Source organism: Strix uralensis, chromosome 1 (genome assembly GCF_047716275.1).
Source record: "Strix uralensis isolate ZFMK-TIS-50842 chromosome 1, bStrUra1, whole genome shotgun sequence".
NCBI lineage: Eukaryota > Metazoa > Chordata > Aves > Strigiformes > Strigidae > Strix > Strix uralensis.
In genome coordinates, this window is record NC_133972.1 from 70,598,401 (window position 1) to 70,621,819 (window position 23,419).

At 45.5% G+C, this 23,419-nt stretch overlaps 2 protein-coding genes and 1 long non-coding RNA gene across 4 annotated transcripts in view; 2 read left to right on the forward strand and 1 right to left on the reverse strand.

Moving 5' to 3' along the window:
• Nucleotides 1–734: 734 nt before the first annotated feature.
• Nucleotides 735–2,257, reverse strand: HSBP1L1 (heat shock factor binding protein 1 like 1). The gene is made up of 3 exons (XM_074892712.1): nucleotides 2,118–2,257; nucleotides 1,804–1,870; nucleotides 735–838 (listed from the first exon to the last, which is right to left on the reverse strand). The coding sequence occupies exons 1-3, from the start codon at nucleotides 2,160–2,162 to the stop codon at nucleotides 735–737; spliced, it is 216 nt and encodes a 71-aa protein (XP_074748813.1). The 5' UTR covers nucleotides 2,163–2,257.
• Nucleotides 2,258–11,526: 9,269 nt separating this feature from the next.
• Nucleotides 11,527–13,664, forward strand: LOC141953836 (uncharacterized). Its single transcript, XR_012632019.1, has 2 exons — nucleotides 11,527–11,734; nucleotides 13,280–13,664. It is a non-coding gene; the product is annotated as an uncharacterized LOC141953836 (long non-coding RNA).
• Nucleotides 13,665–14,237: 573 nt separating this feature from the next.
• Nucleotides 14,238–23,419, forward strand: part of SLC66A2 (solute carrier family 66 member 2) — a 68,818-nt gene continuing 59,636 nt past the window's right edge. For both annotated transcript variants that reach the window (XM_074870443.1, XM_074870451.1), the window contains exons 1-2: nucleotides 14,238–14,325; nucleotides 14,806–15,160. In XM_074870443.1, coding sequence (XP_074726544.1) covers nucleotides 14,958–15,160 — 203 coding nt within the window. In that variant the 5' untranslated portion in view covers nucleotides 14,238–14,325; nucleotides 14,806–14,957. The remainder of the gene's footprint in view (nucleotides 14,326–14,805; nucleotides 15,161–23,419) is intronic.

The following is a 23,419-nucleotide window of genomic DNA, read 5'->3' on the forward strand; positions in this document are numbered from 1 at the left end:
TCAGGAAAGCATGCAACAGGAAGAAGACATCACTCGCACCCACAGAACGCGGAAGCAATGCTGTCACATAAATATTAAGAACACCAACTAAGGCATCCATCCGGGAGGGGGGGTGGCATTTGCAGGAGTCAGCGATATGAAATCACACAATCCTGAACTGTAGCATGATTTTGTATTACAGAGTGTTTGACAATAATACTGAAGTTATCCTTGCTCCTTCCATCCCCCATCCTACTGCTGCAGGAGCAAACCACTGCTGTGTTCAGGGTGAATGTATTCCAGAGGTGTGCTCTGAGACACATCGGGAAGCTGAAGCACCTTTAAAAGCAGATGTACATAAATTCATACCAGCGAGAATCCTCAGTCAGCTAGGTTAGCATACTTGAGGGACAGGCATGGTGGGCAGAGTGCTCTAAACCACACACATTTTATTACAAATGTAACAGCCTCAGTTTACATGTTTGGGATTAGCTTGTACTACCCCTTTGTATTTGGCACTCAGCTGGAACAGAAGCAGCAAGCTACAGGTTTCTTTTGAAAAAATGGTAGCTTTCTTTGGCTTTTGGCAAAAGGAAATCTGAGGTAATTTTAAACATATTTTTTTAAAAATCGAAGTATACTTTAAAATCCAAGTAAACGCAGGTATGATAAATATGTAAACAATATTTTCATGCTAGGTGCTGCCCACAGTTCAAACCCATAGTGGAAACATATAAAATACAGTAAAAATTAAGTTACTTTACTCTCAACTCTTCATTGGTGTTTTCTATCCCAGCCTCTGTCATCAGGTCAGCAACATGCTTCTCAAGGTCATCAATGCGCTTGCCCATTTCTTCCAGTAAAAAGTTAAAGATAACTTATTTATAACTAATTCTAGGATTTTATAGGTTTTTTCCTTCTGTGAGAAAAACAAGCAGCTTTCTTACAGATGTCTCAGCCTCTTACTTATTCATGTTTAATGCAAGATGAAGCATGCACAAGGTTGTATTATTACAAGACAATCCCACATTCTCTTGCAACAGATAAGCATTCAAATTCTTAATATTTTCAAATGCCTTCCTGTATGCCCAAGAGTGAACTGGAGTATTTTCTGTGTAAGAGATTGTTTTCTTTCTGAGGAACTATTTTAGGTGATACCATACAGTCAACATACACAATCAGAATAGGAGTGCTGCTAAAACATTATTCTTCTCTTACGCTAAAGCAGCCACTTCCTGAAAGGTCAAGAAAAATTAGAAAATGTAATACATTTGCAGTTTCAGAAAGCAGAGGTAGCTTCTGTAAGTACATCTAATGAGAAAGCTCAGAGCCCCTTCAGGTCTTAATTTCTCTTTTTGAGGGCTCACCTTCCCACGCTCTGGAGGGCAGCAGCTGTTTTTTAAACCGACAACATGCAGCGATACACTGACGTAAGTGGCATTCTTGAAGATGTTTTTTAATACCTTTTATACATCATCTTTATACAGAATCCTTGATGCTTATTTTACTTGAAAGCAAGAATTGTCACACAGAGACTAGATCACTGGGATTGATAGTACTTCTAGTCCAACCTTTTTTAGGATTTCCTTCTTAGCCTAAGGGAGAATAAATGGTCTTGGGGGGCAGTTCAGCTATCTTTACACCATAGGTGTTAACGTTAATCACTGTATCTTAATTTGATGTTTAGGACAAAAGCGCACCCCGCCGTTAAGAAGCAAAGCCCCGCTTCACACCAAGCCCGGTCCAGGGGAGAACCGCAGCCGCAGGAGCACGATGCCTCTCCCGCGGGTCGGTCACCCGGGCTCAAAAGACGAAAGAGGATATTTCTCAGCGTTATCTTTTCAGTCAAAGCTTGAAAATTCTCCTGCAGCTGATACAGCAGATTCTCCGCCTGCGGGGGGAGGAAATAAAAGACAAAGCAGAAAGCAGGAGCCCCGGGCGGCGGCGCACGGAGGGAGCTCCGGCCCAGCGAGCCGGGCCGGGCCGCAGGGACCGGGCCCCGGGCACGGCGCCTCCCCGCCGGCCCGCCGCGCTTCTCCACTCGGCCCCACCGGGGAGGGGGACACCCACCGGCCAGGTGGAGCCCCGCAGCAAGGGCGGCCCCGAACCCGGCCCCCGCTCCCCGCCACCGGGCTCACCAGCTGCGAAAGGTCCCCGGCGCCCGGCGGGTCGGCGGCCGCCATCCACTGCGGCTGCGGCTGCGGCTGCGGGCCGGGCCCGCCGGGCGCCTCCCCGGCCGCGGCGGGGCGGGGCGGGGCGGGGCGGGCAGGTGAGTGCCCGGTGCCCCCCGCGCCGCGCCGGCGGCAGAGCGGGAGGCCCCGCGGCGCGCTGAAGGGCCTGGGTGAATCGGTAAATACCGCCCAGCGGCGGTGTTCCTTTATTTGCCAGAGAAATCGTAATTCTGCAGGACAGTAGCGAAATAAGGATGTTGAGCTCTGATCTCCAGAGGCCTTACGATTTCATAGAAGCAACAAATTAAACGAAGGAAAATGCTTGTCTACCAACAAGGGCCGAGTTTTGGGGTTGGGTTTTTTTTTTAAGATTTGCTTCCTTTTCCGCGTGTGATTAGGTTTGTAATGCAGAGTGGTAAAAACACTGTGTGCGTTGATGTCCCTCGCATCAGAATGTCTGAAGAGACAAGAGCAAAGGCATCAGCAAGGGCTGGGCGGTGCCTCTCACAGTCGTGCCAGCATGTAGGTCATCCCTGTGGTTTTCAGCTTCATAGCTGTCCTGGTTTTGGCTGGGATGGAGCTAATTTTCCTTCTTAGTAGCTAGACTAGTGCCGTGTTTTGGATTGAGTATGGGATTTGGTATGGGAAGAATGCTGATAAAGCACTGATGTTTTCAGTTGTTGCTAAGAGATCAAGGGCTTTACAACTTCCCATGTCCTGCCCGTGCGCGGGTGTGCAAGACGCTGGGAGGGAGCACAGCCAGAGCAACAGACCCAAATTGGCCAACGGAATATTCCATATCCTATAACATCATGCTCAGTATATAGATGAAGGTGGGCCAGGAAGCTGGGGCACTCTCTCTTCCAAGATGGCGGTTTTGGGTTCTTCCCTCCTGTGGGAATACAACAAAAAATTAGCGAGGAGGTTTGTAAACACACTCAAGTGACTTGTAGCTGGGGTGTCAAAAAACACATATATCATGCTAGTTGTTGTTTAGCTGTGTGTGCTTGACAGATAGAATGTCTGCATTTAGATAGCATAGGCCTGTGAGAGACCCAGAGGCACCTTATCGAACATCCTTGAGATTCCTGCCCTGCGTTGGGAAGGATCAAAGCACCGTGGAAAACTACACCTGCGAAAATCCCTGATAAACAGGCAAAAGCAGCAGGTTTGAGATCTTTTCTTTCTTCTCCTCCTTCTGGCTAGCAAGGACCGAGCTGTGCGGTGCCTGCATCCCCGCTTGTGTGTCTCTGCCTGGGTGCTGCTGCGGAGATCCCCCAGGTTGTGAGGTAACAAGAATAGATGTAGTCTTTGTGTTTCATCCATGGTTTTTGGTTGTTCCTGCATCCTGCCTGTGCCGGCACACACACCTCTGGGACCACTAACCAGGAACGGGCTGGACATCGGTCAGCAGGTGGTGAGGAATTGCATTGTGCATCGCTCATTTGCATATTCTGTTATTACTATTATTTTTTAATTTTATTTCATTTCAATTATTAAATTGCTTTTATCTCAAGCTATAAGTTTCCTTACTTTTACCCCTCCAATTCGCTCCCCCATTCCCCAGGGCAGGGGGAGGGTGAGCGAGGGGCTGCATGGTGTTTGGCTGCCAGTCGGGTTTGAATCACGACAGTAGCACAAAAAGCTTCTGGTGCATCTATTGCAGAGGTGTCTTGTTGTGTTTGCAGATATCCTGGGTGCTGTAACTGCTGCTGATGTAAATGAAGAGGTTTTACATTTATGGTGCCTTTATGGTTAGGAGACTATCACTGTTGGGCAACAGCTTTCCTTAGTCTATTACTTTATAGATATGCCAAACACGTAACAGTGCCTTCATCCACAAAGTTTCTCTCCTGAGTTAGTAGTGACCTCAAATGATGGAAAGATTATCTCCTGTAAACCTACCACTTAGAATCTTTCTTAATAAACTTAATTGTTCTTCTTGACCTTCCCCACCTCATTTGGGAAGGCATGTTAATCTCCATGGTGAGATTCTGGCATCAAAGCAAACCTCCACATTGCTGCCTGCTTCCCATAATCATGGCTTCTCTGCTGTACATCCTTATCTTCCCACTCTCTCAGATTCTCCTCTGCCTTTCTCGTTGTAGAAAGAAAAATCAAGTAAGTTTTGCAGAGCTTGAGTGCTCTAGCAGCGTTACTGCCCTAGAAAGCTTCTAGATAAAACAATTTGAGCAATAATATGCATATTGCTATGCTTTGCATTTGTACATAGCCACTACCTGCAACCACATCGCTTTTTTGTTCTGTTGCTTAAATAATAAGAAACAATTGTTGCTTCTTACCTGTTTATTCATTGCTAATAAATCTCCTTTCACTTAGGGCTAGACAGTAGAGCTGTAGTATTTTTGCATTTTTACTCCTGTTAACAGCAATAGTTCTCTTGGTTTTCCCTCCTGCCAGAACACCTACATAAGCTTCGAGTATTTTCCCCTGGAAGGCAGCAGTATTTATCCCTGGAGGCGGTGGAAGTGGCTCTGCTTGTGTCCAGACACCTTGGACAAAGTCACAGAGTCCTATTTGCAGTGAAGAGCTTGCAGGGGTAAAGAAATAGCTGGAAATACGGAGGAGCAAGCATTATATAACCAATGAATTTGCAAGAATTGCACTAAATCTTTGTAACGCCACATTTTAGCAATGGCTAGGTGAGAGTTCAACTGAAAACAAGCATGACTTGGTAAAGGCTTTTTGTAATTAGCTCTTCTTGTTTGAGAGGCAGGTCAGTAGGGTCAGAACAAAAAACCATGGTATCCAGCCAGCACAGCAGTGGAGGAGGGGCGATTAAAAGTGTGAAGGAGACTGAAGGAAATATTTCACCATGCATTTCCCCCTCCAAGGGTACCATTCTTTTACTTTGTGGCCTCCACAGCGAATTTGAATGGCCCTCCTAGTTCAAATCTTGAGCTGAATTAAGCCACTAGTCCAAAGCTGGGTTTATGAAATAAAAAGGGAAGTGTCTGTAAAGCTAAAAATGGTTGTGGAAAAGTTCAAAGTTCAGAAAACCTTAGAAGAGACAAACAGCAAGATCAAAAAGATTTTGCTTAACAATGAATTTATTTAAAATAGAACTGGCGCTCTTGGCTTTGCCCTGCTGTCCTCTGTTCTCTCCTACCTCAGAGGGCTCAGTTTTTCAGAGTTGATCTGTTACATACACTTTCAGGGTCTGAAATCTGGGAATGTAAGATGAACCATATTTTAAAAGCAGTAATCCATGTTAGGCGTGCATCCATGGGTTAAGGGAAGCTGAGCAAAAATCTTTTTGTTGTGTTGGTTTCAAAAGCAGAGGTTTTGCCAAGAACCAGTAAACAACCAGTGCTACCAGTGCTCATAAGAGTATTTACTGCAATGAGTAAAGAATACTTCATTTGTTAAAAGGGTACCAAGAAGTTTGTGTTGGCAATGAATACAAAAACGGGTCTTGAGGGGGTTAGAGAGAGGAACAAAAGAGAAGATTTGACAATATAAATTAATTTTCCATGCCAAAATATGCTCTATGTCACTTTCAGTAAAAAGTTTAGACTTTAGTAATTTTGAATTTAGATATGTCCTCTTGCTATGAAGCACATGAAATAAAAATAAAAAATAGGGTGACCTAGAGACTGGGGATCCATCTGCTTCTATCCTGTTTCAGAATTGCAGGCCTGTGCTGTGAACTCTTCACATTGTGCTTTTATGCTGAAATGGTATCCAAAGGCTGTTTCTCTTGCTCTTTCCTAGGAAAATTCCAGTCCCTACAGTGCTGGAAGGATAAATCAGGGTACCAGGATAGGAAATAAAAGTATGTTTAAACATTTATAGTCCTAAGCTCCAAGTTCAGTGCCACTACTATACAATGCCATGCTGTAAAAGCCTGCGGTGTGGAGCAATAAAGGAATTGTTTTGTAGAAATGCATTACTCTCGTTGTTTGGATGTTACATAAAGTCCCCTCCCTCTGCAGTTTGCTGACAAATGAGATTTTATATACCAGTCAGGAATACTCCAGTCACATACTCCGAGCATGTCTGGCTCAGGGCTGCTTTGAAATGGGGGTGAGAGAGGGTGTCTCGAAAAAAAAAAACCTAATATTACATTTGTGGTAAGAAAGAAAACGGAAAATTTGGTCCTGGAAGGAGAAAAGAGGGCAAGTATTCCTGAGCCACCATGACAGCTTCTCTGGCTGTAGATCAGAAGGCAGGATGCAAATCACACTGCAAATTTGGGGGTTTTGCTTTTTCTCTCCCTTCCTGACAGAGGCATGGTCAGTTGTAAAAGTTTTCTTTACAACCTTCTTTACAACTTACAAGAACAAGCTAGTTCTTGCACCACAGTCATGGTATTTCTGCTACCAAATTGTAGGGTTGGGTCTTTAAGTCATGCTGTGCTTGGTCTTTCCCTCTCTCTTCGGAAGCTCCTCTTGTGTCACTTTGCAATCAGAGGGACACAATGTGCAGAAAAAGTGTCTGGCTTTGCTAGGTCATCAGCTTTTATATGCTGAAATCCTACATGGTTCTTGCAAGCAAACATTTACCTGTTTCATTAAACAAACATTTACCTGTTAACATTTACCTGTTTCTTGTGACTCAGCATAGTGTAGTTCACTGAAAGCTTGTTCCACTGGAATACGTACTGGTGAAGACAACACTTTTCTTTCATCTGGTAACATCAGTAGAAGTAACAAGTTGCTGTTATTTCAAAGCATGGAAAGATGTGGTGAGTGAAATGCAAATGCTTCAGGCACAGGGGGGGAAAAGGCATTCAGGTCAATGGTGTCTGGCAACTGTAGTGCTTCTTTGAAAGACAAGTCATTTGAGGTGAATATTAAAAGCTTGGGTGTTTGTGCATGGTTCAAATTTCAGGCTCTGTATCTTTGAAGATAAAAGGGTAATTCCAGCGGTTGGTTTTGAGCTGCTGCTCACAAATCCCCTTATTGTGAAACTTGTTCAGTCAGCCCCTTTCTGCAAGCTTCTCCAGAAAGAAAAATGACAGGGTTAAGGATATTCTCTATCAGAAGTTCCCTGTGTGTACTATGGGCATCATGTATCGCTAAGTAACTGTAACAGAACACAGGGCATAGTTTTCCTTGTAAGTGTTCTGCACTGGGGATAAATGTAGGAGCAGCAGAAAGGCCGCTGCAAATGCTTCAACTACAGAGGCTGGTGTGATGGCATCCTTTGGCTCTGTGAAGAGTTGTGTAATTTGTGACTGTGTGAAGTCACCCATCTAACTGCTGTTGACTGAATTATTATGTGGAGATCCAGAAATCCCTAGCTATGTTTCCCAAGCATGGCTGGTAAGAGATGCTACTTCCCATACTGCTTTCCGCTCCAGCCTTGTCCCTACTGTCTTTGGACAGTGAAGGTGGAGGAGCATTCATCCAGCAGTTCTCTCCTGAAGGGCTGCAGGAGGGAGCTGGAGGTGTTTGTCCTGAGTGGAAAAGAGAGCAGGGTCTGTTTCTCCAGCTTTGTGGCCCACCGGTGGCATAGCCGACATTGGATCTGGAGGCTGCGTTCAAATCATCTCGCAGTTTTGCTCCCTATGCTGGGTGTCATATGTGCACGGTGGAGCTTTCTTGAAGAAAAATTCAGTGGGTAACAGGCAAGTCTCTGCCAACGTCTGCTGTGAGAGCGAGACGAGGCAGGCTCTGCAGCACAAGGACAGTGATCCAACCCCACATGTTCAGATCCCACAGCCTTGTGTGGCTCTCTTTCCAGTACCTCACGATCCACAGCAGAACATGTGTTTTGTACACAGAGATTAAATGTGGCATGGGTGTGTGTGTGTGTGTGTGTGTGATAGAAAGAGTATTTTTCTACAAAGTTTGATAAAAGAGGCTGTGCTGAAGAGGCTGGAAGCTGGGAAAAGGAGAGAATGGTTCGTCTGAGGACACGTGTTTTGCTCTTCCAAAAGCTGTAAAGAATTGTGGCTAAAGTTTCCTGGGAGCAAACTGCAGCTCTGTGCAAGCTTAGATACCTTCCTTGGAGCTTCAGAGATAATTTATCACAGAGAAGACAACTGGAGTGTTTTCCTGGTACAGTCAGTTTAAATTCACCTTGAATTAGTGGAAAGCACTTACTATGGTTGCAGAAAACATGGGTGGATTTGAGCAAATATGAAGAAGAACACTGGGGAATATCAGGTGTAGAATAAACACTATGTCCTCTAACAGTGCAAGGTTTGTATCAGTGAGCAATGACAGTAACGTAAAAACCCAAAGGCATGGAAATCTGATTCTTTGGCTATTTTTGTTGGGAGAAAAAGCTTGTGCTTTCTTGCCTGAAACAAAGATCCTTTGCAAATGTGCTTTTAAAACTGAAACCTTTACTGAGTGGCCTGCCTGTGAGATATTTGCAGCAGAGAGGGGGGTGCTAAGAGTATGACAGATATTTTGTGCAGCTTGGGGGCTGTAGGAGGCCCTCCCACCCCTACTCTGTTTAGTGCTTCACATGGCATTTGCCAGCAGGAGTCTTGTGGGTGCGTATTCCAAGTGCGCCTGGCAAAAGGCATCTGAAACAGCAAGGACATACAGGGACAGGAGGGTGCCAAGGGACACTGCCCGTGTAGGCTGGCACAAGTGTCACTGGGGCAGAATACTGCTGGAGACTTAGGCCTCCACAGCCAGGGGCAGGGGTGCAGTGGCACGGCCCTGCAGTGCAATGGCAGCGCCGCCCCCAAGGCTGCTCCCACTTTTGGTGCTTGCCAGAGGGCTCAGAGGACACGTGAAGAGCTTCACTCTGGGATAAATGTTGTATTAGTCAACAAGGACCTCTATAGGGGTTTCAGAAAATCAGGCTGCAACATTTGTCTGTCTCATCTAAATTACTGTCTTGGACTCAATTGTTACTCACACAATAAATCTGGGTTTTGGTTTTTTTTCCCCCCTGCTGCAAGTAGACTGAGGGTGGGCAAGAGGGTGAGAGGGAAAACAGCCAGGACACCTGACCCCAACTGATCAAAAGGGAGGACATGCTGGACCATGTAGCATCACACTCAGCAATAAAAATGGGCTGGGGGCGTGAGGGGGTAGTTTCTTCCAAAGTAGCTGTTGCTCAGAAACTGGCTGGGCGTTGGTCTGATGGTGGGACGTGGTGAGTGATTGCCTTCACATCACTTATTTTTGTTCTTTTTCTTCACTTATTAAACTGACTTTATCTCAACCCATTAGTATTTTTTTCTCGGTTTCACCTTTCTGATCCTGCTGGGGGGGAGCGAGTGAGCGACTGGGTGGGGGCTTCACTGCTGGATGAGGTGAACCCACCACACTCCCTCATTCCCTTCTCACTCCCCAGCATCAGCAGCTTCTTGCTGAATGCAATGATCTTGTAATTAGTAAGTATTCTGCCCTGGGGAGGGGTGAAGTGCAGGAGAGAGGGAGATGGTGCAGGGCTCTTTCTGCATCTTGTCAAGAAAGGTCCAACAAAAAATGGCTTAATAAAATAGCCATTTTAATAAGACAGAATAGAGGAATACAGATAGCGAGTAAACCTTACATCCTGTCTGATGCTGGGCACCACGCATTGGTTCAGCACTGGACGGAGCCCGCATGGATTTTCCCACCGCACACTGTGCAGATCCCATCTGTGGAGACATTCCTTGTTTCTGGTCCTTCCAGCTGTTATATATTTTCTTAAGAGAAAACAACTCTACTCCTAAAGGTTGTTGACGCGAGAACTTTCTGGCTGCACTGTTAGACACAGGCAAGGATGCACAGGTGCCAGGTGGGAGCTGCCTGCAGGCTTCTCTGCTGCAACCCGCTGGCTGAGGTGACCCTGCAGCCACGGGACATGCGCGATGGTGGCATACGAAGAGCATGTGGGGAAGAAATGGTTGTAGTCAGATGGACCTGTTTGACAGAAGGCGTGGGTTAAGCAGTCCCGGTTCCAACTTCTTGCCTGTGTGATATGTTGTTTGTTTATTTCTCCACTAGCCTGAACTTTGCCCATTTTTTCAAAGGTTTGAAGGGTTCATGTATCTCTGCCAGCTGTCAGGTTGATTCCCGCTTCTCTGGCATGTTTGGTTTGGGGCTTTTTCTTCATTGGTCTGTGGAGATGGTAGCAGTCCAAGTACAGAGAGGAGTCTAACAAGCTCAGCCTGCGTGGTCCTGGTTCCCACTGCATGGTGCTGCTCAGAGGTGGGCTTGTAGGCTGGAGGTCCTCCTGGAAAGTGGAGATGGAGTTCCTTTGCATGCCACTGGGTGCTTCACCCATGCTTATACTCACTGCTCTGTTTACAAAGGCCAGTGCAGGAGAAAGAAAAAGTGGTGAAGATGTGCGATAAAACAGTATCTCCTGTTAATGCTAGCTTGATTCTGTCCATCAGTTGCAAAAACGGGCTCACCACTGTTTGACGGGGCCAGGAGGTAGCTTTTGCCACCAGTTGCAGTGGGGTTGCTTTAGAAAATCAAAAGTGGAGAGGACAGCTGATTTAGTGATAATATATCTTGGTGTCACTTTAGTGATAATACCTTGAAAGGCCAATTTCAAGGTATTTAAGACCCATTTACTTCTTTTATGAACAGTACAGTAAATACTTCTTTTTAATCTCACCATGACTATAGTTGTAGAATGAGATATAATGTGATATTTGAAGGGATTTTGGCTACCGTAGGAATTCATATAATCCTTACAACAACACTTGTTGTGCAATGTGTTCAAGAAGTGACTTAGAGCTTATCTGCACTGTGTCTTTAGCCTACATCTTGCAGGGACTTCCTATGCTTGCTTCAGTGCAACAGCATTTCTCTAATGTAGAATATAAAATAATTTTAATACTCATCTTTCAAAATCAATTGACAGAACAACAGACGGGTTAGAAGACTTGCAGCAATCTGCTATTTTTGCTACTGCAGTAACTACAAGTGAAGCACCAACAGCCCCCCTCCTCCTGTAAAAATCTGCAAAGAGGTAGCTAAGGCTTCAGTCTTGAAACTGGTCCAACTTGTGTGGTTGATTCCTGTGTCCTATTGGCCCTACTGTCCTTCTGCTAGGAATACGGCTACATGGAGCAAACTGCAGAAATAAACCTCTACTTACTTTTCTAATTCAGTGGACCTATTTGCAAAACAAAACCTTATGTAACAATTTTTACCACCTCTACTAATGTTATAATCCCTTTGAAAACATCCCATGTCTGTTCACCACTTTTAGCTTGCTTAAACGGTATCCAAAGATATTATAGGAACATTTCTTAACAAGTATAATCTCTATCAGATTTCTTAAACTGGAGTAAATCAAAGTTCTTGTTATGATTGGAGGTTTAGGGACTACGCTGTCACCAAAATGTTAACTGCTAGGAGCTAGTTCGTAACTAGGCAGCTAGAGCTGCTCGCATACTCAATTTCAATTCCCTTACAGCAGTTGTCATAAAAAGATTAATATTAGTCTTCAAAGACCTGGTGTGAAACACACTGCCTGCTTCTGTTTTCTGAATGGGTAATGCAGTTCTAGCAAATGGAGATGATTTTTTTTTTTTTTTTTGTTAAAGGGGGAAGTTTGCCAGTCTGTGTGGAAAAATAAATGCACCTGTTCTTTTTCTCCTCACTCAAAACCAAAGAATTGCTGTCTGGCCATGAAGCAGTACTGTTTCAACGGTAGGCTCTGCTTTTACACCAAGGAAGTGGTCCTTCTGAGCTCCCTCTCGCTTTATAACTACCAGACAAAGAAAACTAGTTCGATGCAAAGCCTGGCAAGGCTGAGTGTTCTCATCTGGCTGCAGTCAGACCTGCAGGTTGTGGAACTTCTCCTTGATGAGGGAAGACTCTCTTCAATCACCTGTTATCACCCAAGCTTTAGATAAATTTTCTCCAGGGGACTGTCCTATTGGAGTCTTGCTGGGTCTGTTGTGGTTGGATATTCTGTGTGCTGGGCTGTCAGTGAGCACCTTAGGATGGCACGACCACCAAAGAAAGTTGCCCCTGGCTGCTTAGAATATTCTGAGACCTGAATGGTCCCTCCCTGGGGCTGGCACAAGCTTTTTGTGCAGCTGCTGAGCCTGCGCAGTTCAAGCCAACCTGTCATTCCTCCCCCTGCCCAGTGTCTGGCATCACTACTCAGTTTAGCTTACATCAACGGATTAACTCCTAAACTAGGACATTTTTCAGTGACCAGATCTGAACTACATTCACACAGCAATATGCTGTAATTCGCCATTTTTACCCTTGCAATTTTGAGTAAGGGTAAACAACCTAAGTTAAGGCAGTTGTCTGTTTCCAGTTCAGTACTTTAGAAACTTATTATTGTATGAAATTTGTTATCACATAGACTTGAAAGTGTCTTGGAATTATTGTGGAAGCTCACCTGGAGAACTGGTGTCAGCCTGGGCAGTTTCTTCTATGTAGGTAACCATTACTTCAAAATATCTATTTTCTTGAGACAATTTTTCAACGTTTTTTCAAAACACTTCCATGAACAAAAGTTGGCTTCCTAATCAGGGCTACACTTATTTTCAGCCTGAGGCTTTAGACCATTGTGCTTAAGGAAGAAGAATGTGGCAAGGGCTCCCAAGAAAAGTTTGGAAAGAAGTTGGCATAGCTGCATGATTATAACAATGCACAAGTGATATATGGAATATGATCCATTAAATAGTACAATAAGTTTTAAATTATGCAGTTTATACATAATTTGATTGTTATACTCTCTCTGAATGAGTCAGATACTCTGAAATCAAGAACTTCAGGCTCCTCATCCAAAAATCAGAATTGAAGACTTCCACTGTGTATTTTTAAGTTGGACAATCAAACTTCCAGGTTTGTGGAATAAAGCATAGCTTCGTTCCCATAGCAGAGCTACTACCTCCTTGTAGGAAACCTGAGTCCTAACGTTATTATTGGTCACGTCATCTATGTGGGAAAGTGTTATGGATGTTTGTGTGATGGTACCTTAAAAACAGTCTTTGAAAAATACACTCTGCAGTAATGTGCAGGTTGATGTGCTGCATGTACACTGCAAAAACTTGCCAGGTGGCAGAAATGGTTTCAGCTGAGTAAGGTGCTGCTATGCAGGATGTAAACAAAAGGCTTCAGAAGCCCTCAACCAACCACTTCTATTTTTAATTCTGCTCCTTTCCATTCAAGACTCACCACAGACATTAGCAGTTGCTGATATATGACAGAAAATAATACGTCATTCCGTTGCAGGAAAACTCATTTCCCGCCTGTTGGATGAGCAGCAGGAGTAGTTTGGAGAAGGAAGGAGGCAACGTCTATGAAAGCGCGTTATGGGGAGCCCAAGGAGCAAGCTTGGATGACCGCTGTGCAGCCGCTCGTAAGGTTAAATGGATGAACCATCCCTTTTAGCGTCACTGAAGTTTGCCACTGCCTCAAGCAGCCGTTTGTGGGTGCAGTGCCCGTGCCACCCTGGAGCATCTGCCTGCAGCACTTGTACCTCTCGGCGGGCCCGGTGCGAGCGGCAGCGCAGGCCTGCTCACCGCTTTGGGTAGGAGATGCATTTTCCCTCCCCCCGCCACCTTTTATCGATGCCGTTGTGGGGAAAACCCTCTCTCGTAAGGAAGTCGTGCCGGTCGCGGTTGTGTTGCGTATAGTTAAGGACCGACTGCAATTTTGAGAGCCACGGAAATGTAATTTTCACGGAGCGTGACGGAGTTGCTCTGACCCCTTAAGGAAAAGGAAGCCGTCAGAGCCCGGGGAGCAAGACCTGGGGCAGCGCCTGACACCAGCCAGCGGCGGGGGAAGGCCCCGCCGGTACACCCGGCCCCGCATCTTTCCCGGGGAGCTGAGCCACCCTCCGCCCTCCCGGGGCGAGGGGCCGGCCGCCGCAGCCGGCTGGCGTGCCCTGGGCCTGCCCGGGGAGCCGCACCGGTGCGGCGGACGGGCACTCACGACCCAGGTAGCGGCGGCGGGGCCGGTACGGCCCGCGGGCGGCCTTCCCCGGTGACACGGCACCGGCAACGCCTGGTCCTCGGGACTCGGCAAAGCGATGGGCCGGCCCCGCCAGCCCCGCGGCCGCTCCCGCCACCGCCTCCCACCCCGTCGCCTGCCGCGGGGCCGCGCGCGCGCGGCGGGACGGGGCGGGGCGGCCCAGCCGCTCATTGGCGGAGGCGCGGCTGGTCATCGTGGCGTCACGGGCCGCCCAGGGCCCGCCGCTGCCGCCGGCCCGTGCCCCCAGCGGCGGAGCGGCGGCGGGCCGAGGGGGATGACGGCGGCCGCCAGAGCTCGGGGAGCAGGTGGGGCGGTGGCGGGCTGGCTGACTGACTGACTGACTGACAGACAGACAGACAGACACACACACACAGATAGACAGACACACGGACGGACGCGCGCGTTCGTGTGGCTCTGGAGGAGCGGGGCGCGGCGGGGAGCCGCCGGCCGGCTGGGGAGCGGGCGGGTGAAGGAGGCCCCCTCAGAGAAGCGGCCCGGCGGGTGGGGGTGCCCTCCTCGCCCCTCCCCGCCCCTCCCCGCCCCTCAGCCTGGCCTCCCGGCCCTCGACGCGGGGTGGGGGTGTCCCCTCAGCGGCGGAGTGGGCGCGGGTGCCGCCCCTGGGCCGTGCCGGAGCCGGGGTTCCCCCTCCGGGGGGGGGGGGAGGGGGAAGCCGCGCGAGGGCGGGAGCGTCGCGGCGGCGGCCCCCGGCCTGCCTGTGGCAGGGCGGCGGCCCGGGCGGAGCAGCCCGCGGCAGAACCAGGCTGACGTCCCGTCCCCCTCCTCAGGTGCCGGCCCTGCGGGAGAGGGCGCAGTGACGGTGCCGCCTCCCGTCCAGGGGCCCGTGCGTGGCTAGACCCGACCTCCGCCGAGGAGCTGCCGCGGAAGGCTCCCCCCCGGCGCGACTGCCCCCGGGGCAGCCGCCCCGCGCCCCCCCGGCATGGAGGCGGGGGGCTTGGAGTGGCTTCTGGTCCCGATGCAGCAGCTGGTGTCGTGGGGTGCTGCGGGGGCCATGGTGTTCGGCGGCGTGGTGCCCTACATTCCCCAGTACAGAGACATCCGGCGGACCCAGAACGCGGAGGGGTTTTCCACCTACGTCTGCCTGGTGTTGCTGGTGGCAAACATTTTGCGGATACTCTTCTGGTAAGTTGGTTCCTTCTGTGTGTGTGTCTGCCCAGTTCTAAACGTTCTTTACCGGCTTGCTGGTTGTAGAGCTTTGATTTGGAGTATTTGAGGAGATAATGCGTTTTACGTACTTTCCCCCTCTCTTGAAGATCAAAATACTGCCGTTCCGTAAGCGGGTGAATCTGCATTGAGTAAAATGAACTGGACTCAGGAGCGCCGTCTGTTACCCTTCCCCGGTTTGATCATCAGCGCTCCGATGTTTTAAAATGCAACTTTTTAACTCGTCAGTAAAGAGGTTTATTGTAAGTCAGATCTCTTTTCTTGCTGACTGTATTTTCTGTTTCCCTCGCCCCTCTAGCTCTGTTCTCAGAGCGAAGGCCCCGGTCAGGCGCACTTACTGTAGCATCTAGTTGGTGTTAACGTCACTGGGACACTTGCCATATGTTCTTGCATTTTCCCGGGATGCCAGCTGGCTTCAGAGGGGATCACTTCTAGGGCTCCGTGTACAACTACAGAGGGAAATATTAATTCTTTGATAAGCGGGCAAAAGGTGGTCTGTCTTTCAAAGTGAATGATTTTTGTTTTCAACACCACTTTCAATATTTAAAAGCGAGTTTGTTTCCATGTTTAGGTCTTGTGCTGTTGGACCGAGAAAATGTTATTAGGGTGTGATTTCCGTGAATGAATTTTATTAACTTACATTCCTCACTACTACTTATAATATAGATGCCACAGCACTGGGAAGGTACTTGAGAAACCAAAGATAAAGTAGTCTTGGAAATTACTGCAACTAAGAACAGTTATTCTAAGAATATTTTGACTACAAAATACTGCTTTGTAGTCCACAAAGAACTGATAGGTAATAGGCTACATCCTTTTGTTGGTTTCCAGTTTCTTTTTAAAGCTCCTCTGACTCTTTAAGTATAAGGAACTTCCTGGATTATTCTGCAGCAAAATGCAACATGTAAGTGCTGTGCTGGAGTGGAGAAAACAGGGGATCCTTTCTTGGGACCACATCTGGCAGTCAAACTGATGAGATGTCACTAGATCAGAGCTACTTGCCGGTGTTTTCCTGGGGAGAAGTACATGGAGCAGCTGTTGTAGAAAGCAGAGGGCAGAAAGGAAGTAGAGGAACTGACAGAGGGAGGAGAAGTGAAAAGCTCAAGTTGACAGTTTGAGAAATAAAAATTGTCTAATTTTTTGTTTCAGTGGAGGTAGTTGAAATATACAAATGATTTGCACCTGAGTGGAGGTGCTGGCAGTTTCTAGGTAGCCCAGGCAAGTGCATCTGTTAAATGAGATTTGGACTATGGAAGAACTGAAAGCTCTTTGATTTGAATTGATTCTAACTATATCTAGTTAAGAGATGTGCAGAAGAATAAATGCTACGAGTAATGAAAAGCTGTAATTTATGTCAGTGTTAAAAGATTTGTCAACACTTCAAAAGAGAGTGCAGTTTTATTGATTATATGATTTTTTTACTGTATTTAAGCCACAGAATAGTACGGCTCCCTGACACATACTAGCTCTGTGTAGGCTCTGGTCGTTTTGGAGCTCGGTGATGGCACAGAATGTCTTCACACAGCAGGTGCACACGTGTGTCTGGCTACAGCGGGAGTGCAAAGCGTGCTGCTGGCTTGTGGTGCAGCCACTTCTGTGGAGAAATGTTCCAGGCATGAGCCTGCAGAAACCTTTCTGTCTGTACTTACAATGAATCGTCTCTTTCTAGTCCTGTTGAACTAAAAGAGACAGAAATGAAGACTTGCATAAAGATAATACAGTGTTCCCTGAGAGAGACTATTTTGCATATCTACTTATAAAGATTAGGCATCCCTCGTAGTTCATTATAAACACCCATAAATTGTGAAAGCAGCATTGAGGGTGGATATGGATGATTAAAGGAACATAGCAGAGTAAGAGCCTCTGGTTTCTATGAACATGTTTAAAATGCACCCATAGAACAGCCTGACAATTCAATTTTTGCATTAATTGTTTAATGTCACCTATGGCTGATGTATTATCTGGGCTACAGCACTCTAGATAATGTGACATAAACAACAGAATTATTTTAATTGTAATATTCATTGGAAGGAATTAGAAAGTTTTTGTTTATTTTGTTTAAAATTTATTAAATAATTTGATCCATTCTTGTGCCAGAACTGTTCCTACAAGTAATTTTGCTTTGTGCATAATTTTTGTCCAATCTGACTTTTAGCATACCAGTTGATAAGATTACTTCTCCTTCCCTTTAGCAAACCAATCCAGACCTTAATCCAAGTCTCTCTTCTGAAAACTTTACTGATGTATAGCTCCTGTTTTCAGTTGGTTTTAGTTCATTGTTTTTACTTCATTGCTTCAATTGTTTTTACTTCATTACCTCTGGCTTTTGAGCATATGATTTGTGCCAGATTCATCCCTCCTGACTTCCCCTCCATCCTGATCCTAAAATAAGTACTTGAAGTGGTAGGCCTTAAAAACTTTCAATTCTAATGGTGTTGCTTTTCAGGCCTTAATTATTTATTAGGATGGCTCATGGGGTTTTTTTTTGTTTGACTTCAAAGACATTTCTGTAATTTGTTTCTGTTGTTACTTCCAGATTTTCCCTGAATTTCATATATTCCTGAATTTGAGGCTCAGAGTGGAGCATTCCATATTTCAGATACATAGGCAATAGAAACAGAGAGTTCCTGCCTTTTATGCTGGGTTTCCTCTGTATTTTCACTCTTGAGCTGGTCTTTCTGTATCTCTGTCACCCATAACAGACCCAGTCCCACCTTTCCCCTACGGCTCTACTATACTTTGTTCACCTCAGCTGTGGGGACAATTCCCTCATCTCCTATTTGTGACTTGGCAGATTCCACATGTTCCTAGAACGGTACTTAGTTATCTCTGAGGGGTTTATTTTTGTGGTGTTTTTAACGTTTAGTTTTACAGTGGGTGAAGTTTGACCTTTCGTCTCTCCTCCAAATAGAGTATTTACTTCCTAATCTTCTTGGCATGTCTTATGTGTCAATAGAGTTGCAGCTGGTGTATTGCACTGTGACAGTAGCCAATGAACAAAGTACTGCTGAGATCAAGGATAACAATCCCATTTCCAGTTACCCGTTTTCACAATTTCTCTTCCTCCAATTAGACTGTCTCCAATGGTAAGCCATCTGTTAAAGTCAAGAGGACTCAGTGCAATGCCTCTCCTCCTTGTTTCCCTCCCACCTAATCCCTTAGTTTCAGGGTGTGCTCAAAGAACTTCTGTTTGCTACTGATGACAGTAACCCATTATCCATTAAGTCATTTTTTCATGCTTCTCAGTTTCACAATGTCTCCAAATGTCATCTTTAAAGAGACATTTCTGCTTTCACTTATGTATCTTTGGCCTTGCTGTGTTCCAACAATGAGTTATATGTCAGAACTATTATGGAAAAGCAGTGAGAGAGGGCTGGTCTACTGGAATGAAAACTGCATGTAGATAGCAATGGGCATGATTCCACTTTGTTTCTGCACACATGGCTTTTGTTTAGGAAAAAGAAAGTAGAAGTTTGACCATGCAAACTTGTGGTTCAGTGTGTTGACTGTATGTGGAGCCTTTGGCCCTTTTAAAGAGGATTCTGAAAAAAAAAATTTGAAAAGTAAGCAGTCTGTGCTCACAGCATCACACAATGGGATCTCTGTTTATTAGCGTGAAAAGTAGATTTTGTGCTGTGGCTAGACTTGGTATCAAGTTACCTTTATTTTTAGGAATAATCTATTGTTATAATTTTATATAACACTTCAACGTTTATTTTGGGGCGCTAGTTAGCGGCTGGTCATGATTTATGATTGGAAGCAGCTGCTTCTTTGTTTTAGTCCTTCTGCCATTGTCAGTACTGCTTCTCCAGTCTGTCTTCTCCAGACCCCATAGGTCATTGTTTCTTGCTCTCCACTCAGTTCAACTTCAGGACTGGTCAGCCTGGAGAAGGTCTGCACTTGTGGCTAAAGAGGAAGAAACAGTGCAAAACTCAACGCCTTTGTAATTCTAGTACATACAAAGATGTATGGCATGCTCCAAAAAAATCTGATACCAATTTTTTCCCTCTGCATTTTTAATAAAACAGTTCATTACCGGTTTTGTTAGCTAATGTCTTTTTGTAGTTGCTAGAGTTAGCACTGATTTCTTGTTCAAGACTGGTTGTTAAAATATCCAAGGGATACCCTGAGTCTTACTCATGCTTGAGCTTTGAGATGGTTAATCATCTGGTTAAGCTGCCCTAGGCTGTTTTGAAATTGTGGTTCAGAACAGACAATGGCACTTGAACTTAGTTGTGACCAAGACGGACATATCTTCTTGGTTCGTGTGGCCTGCAGTCTGCCAGCTGACTAGCTTTGCATTGTCATGATCAAGAACAGGAACAAGAAGGCGGGCGAGAGTTGTGTAATCATCAGTTGGGGGTGGAGAATGCAGAAGAACTTACTTGTGAGTTTCTCCCTCTCTTCCCCCTCTCTCTCTTCCCCCTTTCTTTTTTTAAAACAGAGCTTATGGTGAGATAAATTATGGTTTCTTTTAATATTAAAATCAGAATAAATAGCTAGAGGAAAGGGAACTGAAGATTTCTTAGAAGTCAGCAGTAGGCATTTTTATTTGAATCTTGAGTAAGTTCAGCCAAAAGTACTTGTGCTCCCTGCTGTTCCCAGAGGTTTTTGGACTTTTTTTCAGTTTTGCAGTCCATAAAATGTTTTATGTAATAGTATAATATGGTTTGTATATTTTCCTGGAAGACAATTCTTTCCAAAGGTTTTGAGGTGCAATTCTGTGGGCCACTGGCCTAAACGTCATACAGCAACACCGTAGAAATCCAAACAACAGAAAATAAAACTGTCCAATTTAGAAGTTGTTCTCACAAAATAGTTGCCTTAAGACAAACTGTGGAAACAAGTTCTGACAGTCAGGGGAAAGATGAAAACTATGGAGTGTGCTATTTTTAAGCAGAGGTAACCCTCTACCCATTCCACATCAGTTCACCTGAAACAAAGCGCTTTCTGAAAACTGTAATGTCAGTAGAACTGGGAGCGCTCTGTGCTGGAGCCAGGGGAATAAGCTCTGTGTTATGAGTAGAGGTTTACTGCAGCTGGAGGTCGTTTATAGGAAAATGTTGGACTTGCTGTTGTCTGGGGTAGATTCCTACATATTTATTTATTGTGCTGTAACACCTACAGTGCTACTTGTGGATCAGGTCCCTGCTGTCAGGGGTTGCTTTGGCTTCAGATAGTGGGCCAGTGGTGTCTGTTTGTAGGACTTCCTGTGGGAAGGAGAAACTTTTGCTTTTAAGACTTATGCTACTAAAATGAATCTTGCCAGCTTTTACCATGTGGGCAAGGTGGGATGATGCTATAAACCAAGCTGACAGAGTGACTACAACTTTGAAAGATTGCATTACATATGGCCTGCTGGTGGAATCTTGCTGAGATATTGAGAGCAAAAGTGTTATGTAATTCCTTCTTCTTTTTATAAATACCAGAGAGCGAGGATAAAATGCACTGCTCTTCTGTACAGAAAGTAAAGGTAACGTAGGATTTTGTATGCCCAAGTGAAAAGCTTGGATTGGGTGCTCCATAAAATCCTGGAAGTTTGTGTGTCAGGGAGAAACTCATGTCAAGACATCCTGTTGTAAAACTAGTTTGTTTCTTGTTTTTCCTGCTGATTAAATTCTGTAATTGTATGGGCTGTCTTTCAAGGCAGCTGCCATGCTGCTACCCTGGCTGTCTGTCATGGCCCTGGTGGTGTGTGCAGTATCCCGCATGCTTTCCATGTTGCCTAGAATCTGTAACTTCCCAAAGAGCTGGAAAAGTGAGGTCTGTACTAACTTTGGTGTTTTCCACTCTTGCGGTGAGTGAAACTGCCTCTGTGAGCTGAGGCGGTGCTGTGTTAGGCCTGCCTGTGTCCGGACAGAGACAGGGCTCGGCCTGGGGCAGCAGCCAGCCAGTGGAAGCTGAAACAGCATCACAGAGCATAGGAGGAAGCAGTGTGGTCAGGGTGATGGTGATCTGCACCAACAGCAGTCAGTTTCTTTTCAGAGATGTCTTAGGAAAAGAGATAAGCAAACCTTTTGTGGCCTCTTTCGTACAATTGGCATTTGCTGTTTTGAGTAGGCCCAGGACTGGAATAGCAGGATTATTGCAACAGAATTGAGTCGTACTGATGGAATTACGTAGTTTTCTCAATGACCAGTTAGTCTCTGCTCTGGCTTGAATGTTCACTTCTCTTGTTTTCATCACTCTGAAAGTGCATTAATCTGTTTCCAGCTGTTGAAATACTAATAAAATGTAAGCCCTTCCCCTCTATTTGCACATTTGACTAGTACAGGAAAAAAGAGTTACTTTGTTTTTACAGTATTAAGTAAACAGTGAAAAACTCTTTGTGTCTCTGTAGTCTGACATATGAAGTTTGAATTCCCTGAATACTGCAAATGCCACTGTTTTATGTCACTTTTATGTCACATAATGTTGTAGTGGTGGGGTGAAAATGCAGAATAATGATGGTGACCCCCTCATCCCCAGGACTTCAAAGTTGTTCTTTTCTGCAAGCCTGATTTAGTATCCTAAGGCTCTTCATCTTTCTCTCATAATCTATTTTAATGTTCCTCTCCTCCTGGCTCCTGCTTAGGCAAAGATAGGAATAACACCTGCAAGGCAGACAGTAACAGAACATGGAGCAGCATGCTCTCCCTGCAGGGCTTGCATCTTGCAGTGCTCCTAGCTCAAGCTGGCTTGAGGAGTCTTAAACTGGATTAGTGTTGCTTTGGCAAGCCCTAATATCAGTGCGAAGTAGATTAAGCAGCTTGGAGTGGTGTTTGTTTCCATGATCCTGAAAAAAATGAGTGTTCTGGCTTTACTTTTAAAGCTTAAAGAACCCAACAATCACCCTTGACATTGGTATGCCCTTCAGTCTTGTTGTCCAGGTAGTGTGGTGTAGGCCGTGTCCTGTTTGCTCTGCTTGTTGGTCTCCATGGCAGCTGTTTGATTTCCTGTAGATGTGACCTAGCTTAGAGGGGTGTGTTGCCTGCAAGACTCGGTTTGAGGATTGCTGTTTGGGGAGGTGTAGTTCACATGCTGTGTAATCTTAATTGTTTTTGGCTGAAGGATTGTAAAAAAGCCAGGTGGTGTGCATTTTTGGAAGTCCCTATAAGAATTTTTAAATTTACAGTTTGCCTCTATTGTGTGTTGTGAGCTTTGCTTTACTTTTTTTTTTCTTTTTTCAGTTTTTAAGGGGTAGAGGATCTGCAGCAATACTTCCAGTCTCATTTCCAGTAAGGTTGTGGTGATGGCAAATTATGATCAGACAGCAGGTGGCCATGCTTATGTGTGTTTGTAGTGGGTGGATGTTTATAGTGCAAGCAATACTTTTGTGAGGCACCTGTTACTAAATGGCCAATAATCTCATCAGCAGGGAGAAACTAACCTTGCAATGATCTGTGGCTGGATTTACCATCATAATAGCTTCTAGCTTATTGTGCTGCTAGCTCAACCCCCCTTAAATGCATTACTATATTTTTACATGCAAATGCATTTGTAATTGGAGATGGCTTTTCTAAACCTGATGTAAACAGTTGTAACTGCTCTGTAATTCTGAGTAGGTCTTTCCCATTTTTTTTCTTTCTCATTCCCTGAACAAGAGACACAACAGTAGTGAATTCCAGCAGTTCAGGGGAACTTGGTCACAGTCAGCCACACAGGCTGAATGAGCTTTAGGATCATGGGCATGGGGCATAGTCTGGGACAAACTATTGCTCTTCTCCCCTGCATTTTTTCCTAGTGCAGTGAAAGCCTTACCCAGAGTGCACTCTGCCTGTGATTAGTTGTGTTCTTTATTTCCTTCCTTATAGCGTCCTCTAAATTTGTTATGATAACGGCTTTCATATGGCCCACTGTAAATCCATCAACGGCAGAAAGAAAGGGTGAGACTAAGGTACATGGAACTGCTATTCTTCCAGTAGCTACTGGTGGTGTCAAGGCATTGTTATACTTCTCTTTAGCTGTATGCCATTAGGCAGGAAATACTTGGCCATTTTTATTGGTGTGGGTGGCTTGGCTGTTCTGCACAGGAAGATTTCCAAGGAAGCTGGTCAAGGACTTTCCAGTCTCTCTCCTGTTCCTTATTGGTTGACTCATAACAAAAAATCTCTTTGGTGAAAAGACTGTAGTGGAAATGAAGTATTGTGTGAGAGAGTGTGGTGGTGAACCTAGTTGTTTTTTGCTAGCACGGAGCTCTGCCATGAAAGTAGCCCAAGCATAAGAAATTATATTTTG